Source organism: Eucyclogobius newberryi, unplaced genomic scaffold (genome assembly GCF_026437365.1).
Source record: "Eucyclogobius newberryi isolate DKJ021-1_F unplaced genomic scaffold, fEucNew1.0.hap1 SCAF_5, whole genome shotgun sequence".
NCBI classification, from domain to species: domain Eukaryota; kingdom Metazoa; phylum Chordata; class Actinopteri; order Gobiiformes; family Gobiidae; genus Eucyclogobius; species Eucyclogobius newberryi.
The window spans coordinates 22697127-22708696 of NW_027316167.1; the positions used below are offsets into that span (position 1 = coordinate 22697127).

At 39.8% G+C, this 11570-nt stretch overlaps 1 protein-coding gene across 1 annotated transcript; it reads left to right on the plus strand.

Annotated features, from left to right (window-relative positions):
- The first annotated feature begins 1815 nt into the window (after positions 1-1815).
- crispld2 (cysteine-rich secretory protein LCCL domain containing 2) lies at positions 1816-10686 on the plus strand. Its single transcript, XM_072465330.1, has 14 exons — positions 1816-2125; positions 3190-3308; positions 3940-4072; positions 5661-5776; positions 6156-6256; positions 6344-6535; positions 6613-6673; positions 6751-6817; positions 6890-7020; positions 7101-7144; positions 7228-7300; positions 7385-7460; positions 8129-8259; positions 9919-10686. Exons 1-14 carry the CDS (start codon positions 1865-1867, stop codon positions 9968-9970), a joined length of 1557 nt encoding a protein of 518 aa, XP_072321431.1. The 5' UTR covers positions 1816-1864; the 3' UTR covers positions 9971-10686.
- Positions 10687-11570: the final 884 nt, after the last annotated feature.

Sequence of the window (11570 nt, forward strand, 5' to 3'; positions counted from 1 at the left end):
ATCACTGGAAAACTCTGGAAAATGAATTTACGTAGTGTAATCAAATTTGACCCAAAGCAAAATGATCTGACCTTTTAACTTGAGAGCATGAATTTACATAAGGAAAAGCTGTGTCTCCCTGCGCTTGATTATGTCATGCATCAGAATGTGATCCCTGTGTGATCCCAATGGAATTTAATCATTAGATAGTAAATATCTGGTTGTACAACTTAGAAACGAGGCTGTAAATCATCAGTGAATCAATCAATTATTAGATTTCCCATTATTATGGAACTTAATAACTAAGGAAATACATATCCTCTCTAAGCGGAAATTATTATTACTTACTCGGTTTTTATTAAATTGCAGAGAGGGTTTCTCTGTGGGAGGAGTAAAAAAAACGTCCTACATAAAAAGAAACTGATCAAATGCTATAGATTAGACCACGCTGTTCATGTATGATCAGTAGATTTCTATTGGACATCTCTGTAAAGAAGACGTTTCTCTGACAGTTCTTGTGCGCGCGGCTCGTCGCTGAGAGCCTGTGCCAAATAACCCACATAAAGCTGTCTCTCGGAGGAGCGCCAGCAGCTGCCTGGCGGGGGGAAACGTGGAGGAGACGTAGTCAAATTTTCCCCGGGCCCTGAAGGGTCTTCCTTCTATATAAGGCTGTGCGCGCTCACAGTTTACACAGTTCCCTGTTTGCGGAGCTGCCCTGGGACAGGATACACGCAGCAGCTCTTCTACAGGTAAAATCTATTTCTCACGCAATTCACAATGGAGCCAAACGATACCAATGTGTATTTTGTCATTGAGAGAATTTAAAAAATGTATTTAGAATATAGAGCATTTTTTGAGTGTAACAAATGGAACAAAAGGTCATTAAAGAGTGATATAAAGTTAGGCTCTATGTATTAATGACCCTGCCTCGCATTGAATAGCCAATTTGTCTTTATAACTTCTTGTGTACATCCATCCAAGTTCAGAGGAACAAGGTGAGCCCTACATAGTCTTGTGCTGAGCCTGTCACTCTGGTATAAAATTCATGAGAGCAATGAGAAGGGCGCACACAGTGAGGCTGGTCGAGATTCAGTGTGAAAAAGAGGCTAAAAGGGAGAGTTTGAAGGGTGTGGTGCGCCGGCTGCCCACTTCTGCTCCGAGTGCCCAGTGCTGGCACAGCATGTTGACACAGCACCGCCGCCAGACCTCAAACCCTGTCTGTTCAGTCAGAGACGGAGACAAGCAGAGGAATTCAAGTAGAAGAGCGAAGACGGGGCAGTTTTATGTATTAATTTGTGTCTTTACATTTCTCTGTGACTGTTGAGGAGTATTCTGATGCTGGACCTTCCTCACATATTTTCCCTGCGCATTTCTAGACTTCAAGAATGCAGTGCTTTGCTTAAAAGAAGGTTAATCTGTCCCCCGTCTTGTCGAACCGATTTGAACTTGTGCCTTTACCTGAAACAAACCAAGAATATTGTGTAGAGAGACCACCTTTAGTCTATTTATTTGTCATTTTTTAATTGTTTTGAATATTTGTAATGTGTGGTTAGTTTTACCCATTATTTTGAACGCCACAGCAGAGTATCACAAGCAAGTGTACTTTAATCGCATGAGTTTGTGTCATTACAGTATGGGCCACAGTGCAATTTGTTTGTAGTGACAATAAAAGGACTGCTCTGAACATCGACGAATTTTAAACACCAAGCCAGTATGTGAACAGAGGAATCCATCGCAACAGCAACATTTCAGATATCATAAGTCATGTGTTATGAGCTTTAAAGTTTCAAATGCAGTTATTTATTCTACCTACAGTCAACACAGAACAGCATTTACAAGAGCCACCCCAACTCTCCAGTCCAGCGTCACATTGGCCTCCAGAGCTATGGCCCATCTTGTCCCGCTCTCCCTGCTGCTGATGTGGTCCGTCATGGAGAGCGCCTCTGTCTTCCTGCCCGACTCGCAGGAGCTGAGGGCCCTGTTGAGCCGCTACGAAGAGGAGGCACAACACCAAGGTAGCGCCAGCAACACTCCTGCCAACCGGACGAGACGAGCCATCCGCTGGTCGGACCGTGAAGAGATCATCCAGCTCCATAACAAGCTGAGGAGTGGCGTCTACCCCACGGCATCCAACATGGAGTACATGGTGAGAGACAAGCTATTATTCTCTGCCTATAAAGAGTAATTATGGCGTTTGCCCTTTAAAGCGCAAAGTTTATGTGTCAGCAACATTAAGCTGCAAATTGAGGGTGATGATTGGAATTCAAGTTTTATTTGGCCCGCAAGAAGCGTGCTTTTAAACAGCTCTTTCTCTGGCCTGGAAACATGCAGTCACTATGGTAAACTATTGGCAGCCCGCTGTGCAGCTCTTTTACAAGGTGGATAATAATGCTGACTCTGTTCAACCTGTGACCAGTGAAAGAGACTAAAAGACAGCAGCTCCTAAAATATGAGGAGAACGTAGCAGTCAAAAGACAAATGTAATGGCATATCAAGTTATCAAGTGTTTTCAAGCCACTGATGACCCTCAGTTTTTGTGCGTCCGTGCATTTCCCTGAGATGTGAAAGGAATGAAGTATACTCTTGTCTGAACTTGTTGATTTTGTGTATTTATTCCTTGCTTTATTGTATTGTTGTTGGTAAATGCATGACAACTTTAGATACTTTAGTAAGTACTATTTGAATTAACTAGTCTTGATAACAATATTTCACTTTTCTATGCACATCTGCAGTTCGGCGTGCATGTTTACTCAGTGCTGGCTCCTCAAGTTCCAGATTTCTCAGAACAGCCTGTGTGTGTGTATTTGTGGTACAGTGATGTCTAGTGCATGTTACCGACCACCAAAAGGGCTGGAAATTTACTGAGGGAGATGCACGGCTAAAGAGGGAGTCAGGTGTCTTCTCTACTTTCCCAGCACCAAAAAGGAGCTGCCCACCCCAGGAAATATGGATAATTTAGCTGTGATTGCTGGAGATTTGTTGTGGAGTAGGGCCAGGACCAGCTGCCCTGCTCAAATGTCAGTGTTGAAAGTTAATGCGATACTGAAAGCCAGTGTAGCCTCAGCTCAGCGGGAAGGAAGGAAGTGTAAAACAAGCTCCTGGGCAGACTGTGATTAAGGTTTTGCACATTTGAACCAATACAAACTTCTGCTGTAGTATAATAGCTTGTTAAACGTCCATAATGACGAAATACTGTGCTTAATATTGCAGGTGTGGGATGAGGATTTGGAGCGCTCAGCCACACATTGGGCAGAACAATGTCAGTGGGACCATGGACCTGACGACCTTCTCAATTCCATCGGACAAAACCTGGGCGTTCACTGGGGCAGGTGTGATGTCTCCTCAAGTATTGTGCATACATAACAAACAACACATTTACAGATTTAAGGCTGCATAGCAATGTGATACGCGTTTTAGACTAAACTGAGTCACAGAATATATTTACCGGTACATGTAAAATGAAAGCTTATGAATCTGCCACTATACAAGTCATTTATCAGTCATTTAAAAGAACTCAACTTGCCCAACATGTGAAAAGTTGGTAAAAATTTTGTATTTTAAATTGCATCAAAAGGTTTTAGTACATTTTTGTCGTTTTTTTGCTCATTCTACTTATCGTTTATGTGTGTGAGGGCTTTTTTTTTTAAGACTCCCTGTTTAGTTCTCCCCTAGCTGGTCCTCTCTTTTATTTCTCTGCCAACAACCTTGATGCAAAGACATTTTTCCCAATCCCCCCTTGCCCTCCACCGTTGCTCAGCTTCGTTCAGCACCGTAAAAAGACATGTTTATAAGAAAGGCTTGAGTTGATCTCACGACTGTAAAACCATGTTTACGTTTGCTAGTAACTTTTTATATTTGATTTCCTGGTGGGGATTATGTTTACTAAATTAGGTCAGAACAGTTTGTACTCTATAACATCCACGATCATAAAACCTTGTGTTTGTCCGCCTATATCAACAGATATCGGGCTCCTGCCTTTCATGTCCAGGCCTGGTATGATGAGGTGAAAGACTACACCTATCCCTACCCTCAGGAGTGCAACCCCTGGTGTCCAGACCGCTGCTCTGGACCCATGTGCACCCATTACACTCAGGTATGATATGTTAAAGCTGACATCACTGCACAGTGGCAGAGTGGTTAGAGCTCTCATCTCCTAAGGAGATCATGGGTTTGATTCCCGGGCCAGACCAACATCACATGATCTCTCTGGGTGGGGTCTGCATGTCCTCCTCGTGTTACTGTGGGTTCTCCGGCTTCCTCCCACTGTCCAAATACATGCATGTGCAATTGGCAACTGTAAAATGCCCCTCGTGAATGAATATGAGAGTGAATGTTGTCTGTGTGTTTATATGTCTGTGTTAACCCTGCAACGAGCTGGCTCCTGTCCAGGGTGTTCCCCGCCAAAGGCCCAAAGTCACTGGGATAGTGATAATTCTTGCTGGCTCTAGTGGCACAGATGACTTAAGGTGGGCAATATTGACAAAATAAATATCTTGTTGTTTTGGGAGTATTTACCCCAATAACAATGTTCAGACAATATGTTAATCCAACTGAAAAAATGTAAAACATTGTTTAGGTTTAAGCATCATACAGATATGACAGTAAAAAGTAAAATATTACTTCATATCCTCATTTGGAGGTTTACATGTTTTTGTTTTCCACATTTATTTTACAACAGCTCTTTTTAGTAATAAACAATGTATTCTATATTCAGTTGTGCACATATTCAAAACAACAGACAATATTATTATACATTTTTACTTACCTTTTGGCTTGTAAATGTAGTATTAGGCTGAGTCCTGGTCATATTTTGACTGTATATGTGCTCCTAATATGTTACATGTTCCCTTTTAGTTGAACATGGGTAGTTGAATACCATAATGTGAAAAAACACATTGCCACTGTTGCTGTATACAATTTCACTGGGTCAGGTAAAAGGGGAAGTAAAACATAATAAAAAATGTAAAAAAAAGAGTTAAAGTTTGTGTTACAAGGAGAGAGTCAGAACTTAAAAACAACTGCCTTCCTTTGCAAAACTTGGATGGATTTACATAAACATTTAGTCTCGTCTTTTTGCCTTCAACCTGTAATCTGATCATGGCCATCTGGCAGTCATTTCCAGACGCACCACCACTCGCGCTGCTGACCTGGATTCTTTTTGAAGATGCTGCAAGGCGTTTCCATGCCAGAAATAAGCATTGTCTTCCTGTTTCCCCCCAAATCAAAATGCTCCTCGATTTGCAACATTGACATCCGATATCTGAAGAGGACATAAGGTTCAGCTGCACACAGTGACAGCACTCTTCTGCTAGTTTGCTGACTCACTACTTCCAGAGGCCTCTAACATTACCAGGGAAACGATGCACATTCTTGGGAAGGAAGCCTGTAGTCCGGAGTTTGGATAGAAACAGACAAAAATTGAAACAAGCAGTGTTGTCTTTTCTGAGATTGATATTGCACCTATTGAGCCTGTCTCAACCTCACGTGGCCACAATTGAGTGTATTCTCTGTGCTTGGTCTTGCTGACAGAAAGATTATTTGGTTTAAAATCTATCCTGCGTGCTAATTACAATATACAAACTACAGGCAACATAGTTAATAATTTCAGAATAACACAACAACATATATGATTGCTTAGAATACTAGAATTTATTTTATTGATCTATTATTTCTCTTTATAGTTGGTCTGGGCAACTACAAGTCGCGTGGGCTGTGCCGTTCACGTGTGTCCAAGGATGAACGTGTGGGGAGAAATCTGGGAGAACGCTGTTTATATTGTATGCAACTATTCCCCAAAGTAAGATATTAAGTTTTGTATAAATCAATAGGACAATTCTATACATTGTACTTTTTTTTTTTAAATGGTATGTTTTTTTATATATGTGGTCTACAAATTAGTGGTGACATTTGTTAAATATCCTCGAGCCATTAAAATTCCAGACAAAGTCAGAATTGAAATGTAATTATAATCCACGTGGCAAGACAATATTTACACAAGTGAATGTTACAAAGAGACAACAAGGACTACTTTTGTTCATTTGTGGGGCTAATGGTCATTAAAACCACTGACCCTGGGCAAAAGTACACTGAAGTAATTACGCGTCCTTGAGGCTAGCGATGCCTGACTCATGCTTCATTTTCCCCAACTCAAACTGTGCATTGTTTCACTCCTATAGAGGTAACTGGATCGGAGAGGCGCCTTACAAGCACGGGCGCTCCTGCTCTCAGTGTCCCCCTAGCTACGGAGGGGGGTGTCGGAACAACCTGTGCTACAAAGGTGAGCAAACACACATGGTTGTTATGACTCATACACGTTAACATTTCCACGCAGTTAAACGTCAGTGTCTTTGTGTTGCCATGTAAGATTCACAGATTTCCGAAACAGAAGATATGAATGAAGTGGAGAAGCCCCAGGTTCCTCTGCCTCCCCGCACAACACCTAAACCAACTGTAAAACCCAAACCTCCGGCGAGAAAACCAGCATCTCGGCCCTCGCCTCCCAAGAACAGCACTCCCAGGACACCAGCATCTACCACTCCTGGAAACAACTTCTTGAGTACTGACTGCGCAAAAACATCTACAACTCCCACAATACATTGGCGTTAATTATTTGTTTCTTTGTTTGTTTTGCAGCACATAATATCAAATGTGACACTAAGCTGCGAGACAAGTGCAGAGGAGTTACCTGTAATCGGTGAGGCATTTATCTTGCTGCTGAGTCCAAATGTTTATACCTGGTTATAGCAATTAATACTTTATTTTACTGTGCAGATTCAAATGCCCCGCTAACTGCCTTAATAGAAAAGGAAAGGTTTATGGAAGTCTTTTTTACGATGTGGTGAGTCTGATGGACACTATTCGGGTACAATCTTTGAGGCTTTAAATAATGTCTGACGTTTCAATGTCTTAGCAATCAAGCATTTGCAGAGCAGCTATTCATTTTGGCGTCATTGACAACAACGGTGGCGTAGTTGACGTCACAAGAATGGAAAAATTTCCATTCTTTGTAAAATCCACAAGAAATGGAGTGGAGTCTTTTAGGTAGGCTATATCTTACAAAGATTTACAATTTTCTGTTCATCAATTGCGAAAATCATTGATTTGTTCTGAATAATTTACAGTAAATTTAAACCTGGAAATGCATTTGTGATGACCAAAGTACAAGGTGACACAAGATAACTAGTCTCAATCATAAAATGGGGTATGTGGTGTGAGTTTTTAATCGTTTTGTTGCGTCTGCTCTCTCAGAAATTTCTGTGGACTGTTATACAACAGTGGCTGAAATCTGTCCTTACAAAAAGCCAAACTCACATTGTCCAAGGTGGGTTCTTGAATATTTTTTCTCTATTGATCTTTGCTTAGTATGTGTAATTACTATTCTGCAACCTCTTTTTTTTCACCTCAGAATTTCCTGTCCAGCTGACTGCAAGAACCAGCCTTCTTACTGGTCACCTGTGATTGGAAACAGCGTTTATGCAGATGTAAGTACAGTTTTGTGTTGTGCTATTAAATTAACTTTGCAGACACTCTCCTGACAGTTATGGAATGCCACATAGTTATAAAGTTGGTGCATGGAGAATGGGAGTCATAATAAAATAAGCCAAAGGACAGCGAGTACGGTAATGTATTTCCTTAGATTTACGGTGAGGCTCTCAGTGCGCGTTATCTTAGCGTCTCAGGGGCACCACGGAAGTATGTTTTGCAACAATGGTCCTCAATACAGCTTTATATTATACATTATAAAATATGTCTTTCTTAAGTTAAAGCTTAAAAGCCATGATATGTCCTTAAAATCTTGTCAGCGTAGTCACATTTTACGTTTCCTCTGTCCTGAAATGCTCGACTAAAAACGTGGACAGAGCCAATATAATCTTTAGTTTAGCATGTTTCTTTACTCTGCATGTGCATATCCTGTCTGCTTGGATTTTGTTGGAGCAGAAATGGACAGTGTAATGTGTGTTTGTGTGAAAAATGAGTGATTTCGATAAGACGTTATGGTCTGCTGAAGACAGATTTTTGGCTCAAACTATGGAACAACGGCCTGTGTAAACAATGTGGAATGGACACACGCTTACAACTATAAACTGTGATTTATTCCATGTTTGATAGAGGTATCTCAAAAAAAAATGCCTCATCTTTGTTTTAACAGCACTCAAGTATTTGTAAGGCAGCCATCCATGCAGGGGTGATCAGGCCTGACGGAGGATTGGTGGATGTCCTGCCGCTGGATAAGAGAAAGAACTATGTTGGTGTTCTGAAGAATGGCATCGACTCTGAAAGGTACTGCCCAGTTCCCATTATACTTTCCATATGAAGACATTTGCACCACAGGCTTTCTTATTGTACATGGTATGCTTCTGTCAACATCCGATCAGTTACTTGGCCGTTTTAAAATTCAACTGTTGATTATGTAAAAAATGCAATCTATTAACAGAAGATGACAGATTATCTTCACAGGTTGCATTTGTTAGTAAAAGGGCAGACAGATCTGTTCATTTTCAGGTATGTGTCAGAATGGTGCATATGTGGCCTGCAGCCTGTTGGAAAAAAGAAACACATATTAATCTACTGTCTTACAATGAGTCTGTACAAAGGGTTGGTGAAATATAGTTCTAGTGGTCTGGATATGTCAGGGCCGATACAGAGCATGCCTGGCCTCAGCTGCGGCTGCAGAGAGATGCCAGTGTAAACAGACATGATAATAGAGAACACCTGTTTGCTCTGGCACTCACACACACGGCTGTTTGTGTGTTTTTTCATATTAGATAATACTGCAATGGGCAATACCACGCATGAAATGTATCTACTGCTTATCACAATAGTTAAATAGGCTAGTTCAACGTCTTCTTGTGAGCATTGAAAAAAATTACCTAACAATTTGTATGCAACACAGTTGATTAATTAAAAAAAAAAAATCATGTTAAATGATTGTGGAGTTTGCCTCTGAAAGCTGCTTGTATTGATTGACATATCAAATAACTGTGGTTCCCAAAGTGGGGGTCACGAATTATGAGCTGGAGTGGACCCCAGAAAGAATAGCTATTGCTACGCTAATAACTAATGGAGATCCCAAATAAATAAATAAATAAATAAATTAATTAATGAATAGCTGTGGGTCGCAACATGATTTTAAGATGTAACGTTAAATCTATTACACTGTATTTAATCTAAAATGTAGTAAAAGTTGGTCAGATAACACAATAAACTACTAAAATAAATACAAATAAATCTAATTTGAAGTGGTTTATATCTTGAAATTTTGCTTGGAATTGGTTTCATAGTTATTTTTGGACTCCCTGCCTAAAAAGTTTGGGACCACCTGATAAAAGGGAAAAGAATGGTCCTGAAGGTAAAGAATGGTCCTAACAACCCAATCCTGGGTTGGGCTCAGCGGCTTCTCCTTACGAGAGGAAGTTTGTGGTTAATACTGCGTGTGTGGTGTTAAGAATAATGGTGTGGCTCACTGTGGGGATGGGCCACACATGTGATCTTTGCTTCCTTTTACCAGACACTTTAACTGAGAATGCAAAGTGCTGATAATGCAAAAACTGTGGCTTCTATGAAATCCTATGCTGGCCTGAGAGGGTTGACCTTAGACCACTCAGATAACAAAAATGCACTTAGTCATGCCTATGACAACCCCAGGGTAGTTTGGCCGGGCCCCTGTTGCTGGGGAAGTAATCATGGCCAATCCAATTGCTGTGTAATGGAACTACTGTCACCCACTTGCTCTCCAGTAGGAATATAATGTGTGAGTTTAGATTAAGTGCACTGGCTCGCATCAGTATTGATTTTAATTGTCAAATTACTCATTTGTCTGCGTTAATCTGTGGTTTCCAAAGTCTATTAACAACATGTAAATGAGACATTGTGTATGTATATTTTTCCTAATGACATTTGTTACATGCTGCAGTGGTGTAATGTTTTTGTTTTTTGCAGCAAAAGCGCCACAGAGGGAGGGTCCTTCCGCGTATTCACTGTGAGGCAGTGAGCTCCCCTTCTCACTCACTCCTCACCTTGGGAGGTCCTCCGTCTCTGCCCTCATGTTGGAATCCAAGGCCATTTGTCCATGCTTTTTTGAAGTAGATGAACATACAGTTTGAACACCTCTAGTAGCTACGTTCCTCTATAGATATATTGTGAATGCAGAAGGTGTCGACTGATAATGAAAGTCATGAAAATGTTGAGCATTGTCCATGCATTTGTTTTAAGTATATGTTTACATGAATGATGGTCAAATTTACATTGTTATAAGGAATGTATTACAGTTACACTGTATTTAATCATTGTGTACAAATATTGTTATAATTAATTATTTTATACACTTTTGTAATTATTTTCCAAATATGATTTATGATGATTTCGAAATTTAAATATTTTTTTGAGCTTGCCCAAACTCATTCACAATTCCAGTCTTTATAAGCAAATATTTATAAATTAAGCAAAAGTATCTATGCCATTATAAATGGAAAAGGAAGGCAGCAGGCTGCTGTAAGATAATAGTTTTAGTTAGATCTGTGTGAATGGACATTGGAGACAGCAACAGATCACCATTAATACATACATGTTGAGGTATAACATTTTTGTCTTTTGTTTTATTGTGTTTTTTCTTGTTGCCAGATTTGCACTTAATTGCATTTTACAGTTTTTTTGCAAGTATTGTTTGTGCCTGTAAGTTTATGCAAATTAAATAATGATTACAAAATATCTACTCCAGAGGTACAACATATTAATCATGATTTACTTTTTACCAACTATTCGACATGTCCTTTATTAAGTTGTGTGTTATTCTCACCTATCTACCTCAATCCTTGAGCTAACACTAAATAATGGGTCTTGTAATGGAAAGCATTTTGTAAAAGTTCTGAAAACTGTAAATAGATCCATATTTTTTCAGTTAATCTTTATTAAAAAAATGTGTATAATTTGTCTTGAGTATTTGTATGTTAGCACAATTACACAATACATTTTACAATTGGCCCACGTGTCTTCAGATCATATGTGAGTTTTCTCCAAATATTATGAATGAAATTAGCTGTACCTCACTCATGCTTGTAGTATTATTATTGGATTGTTGTGTGACTGTCTACTGTTTATTTTCTCTCATGGATGGAAGTATACTAAACATTTCTGTCCAATGTTGAAGTCCATTGACCTTGAACCTGATGATATCCATAATATTTATTGCATTCCCACACTAATGAACAGCTGCAATCACAAAATACAAGAATATTTATTACATAACAATCTGAAGTATTTGTTTCTGAGAAGAGAAAGCATTCGGTGTATCATTGTTCGCTCCAACAGCTCTGATGGCTGTGGCGAATATTCAAGGCAGATGATAAGTTTCAGTTGAGCCCTTGTGATGGGCTCTGTCTGCTTCAGACAGATGTGACTTTGATGCACCGTCAATGAGGGCGCAAACATGAACTCATCTTCACCCTTTAAATCTATCAGGCCCTCAGTCCAACCTCACATCTCTTTTTGGAAATGTCATTGTAAATGATGCCAAGTGCAAGATTATGTGTGGCTACTATAACATATTAAACTGTACCTTCATAATAGCATATTTGTCTGTACTTGGTCCTGAT

Excerpts from the sequence above, each read along its gene's own strand:
- crispld2 (XM_072465330.1), top strand. The coding sequence starts at position 1,865 with ATGGCCCATCTTGTCCCGCTCTCCCTGCTGCTGATGTGGTCCGTCATG. Across the intron at positions 7,145-7,227 it reads TGTGATGACCAAAGTACAAG|AAATTTCTGTGGACTGTTAT; the intron begins GTGACACAAGAT and ends CTGCTCTCTCAG. Across the intron at positions 7,301-7,384 it reads CCAAACTCACATTGTCCAAG|AATTTCCTGTCCAGCTGACT; the intron begins GTGGGTTCTTGA and ends TTTTCACCTCAG.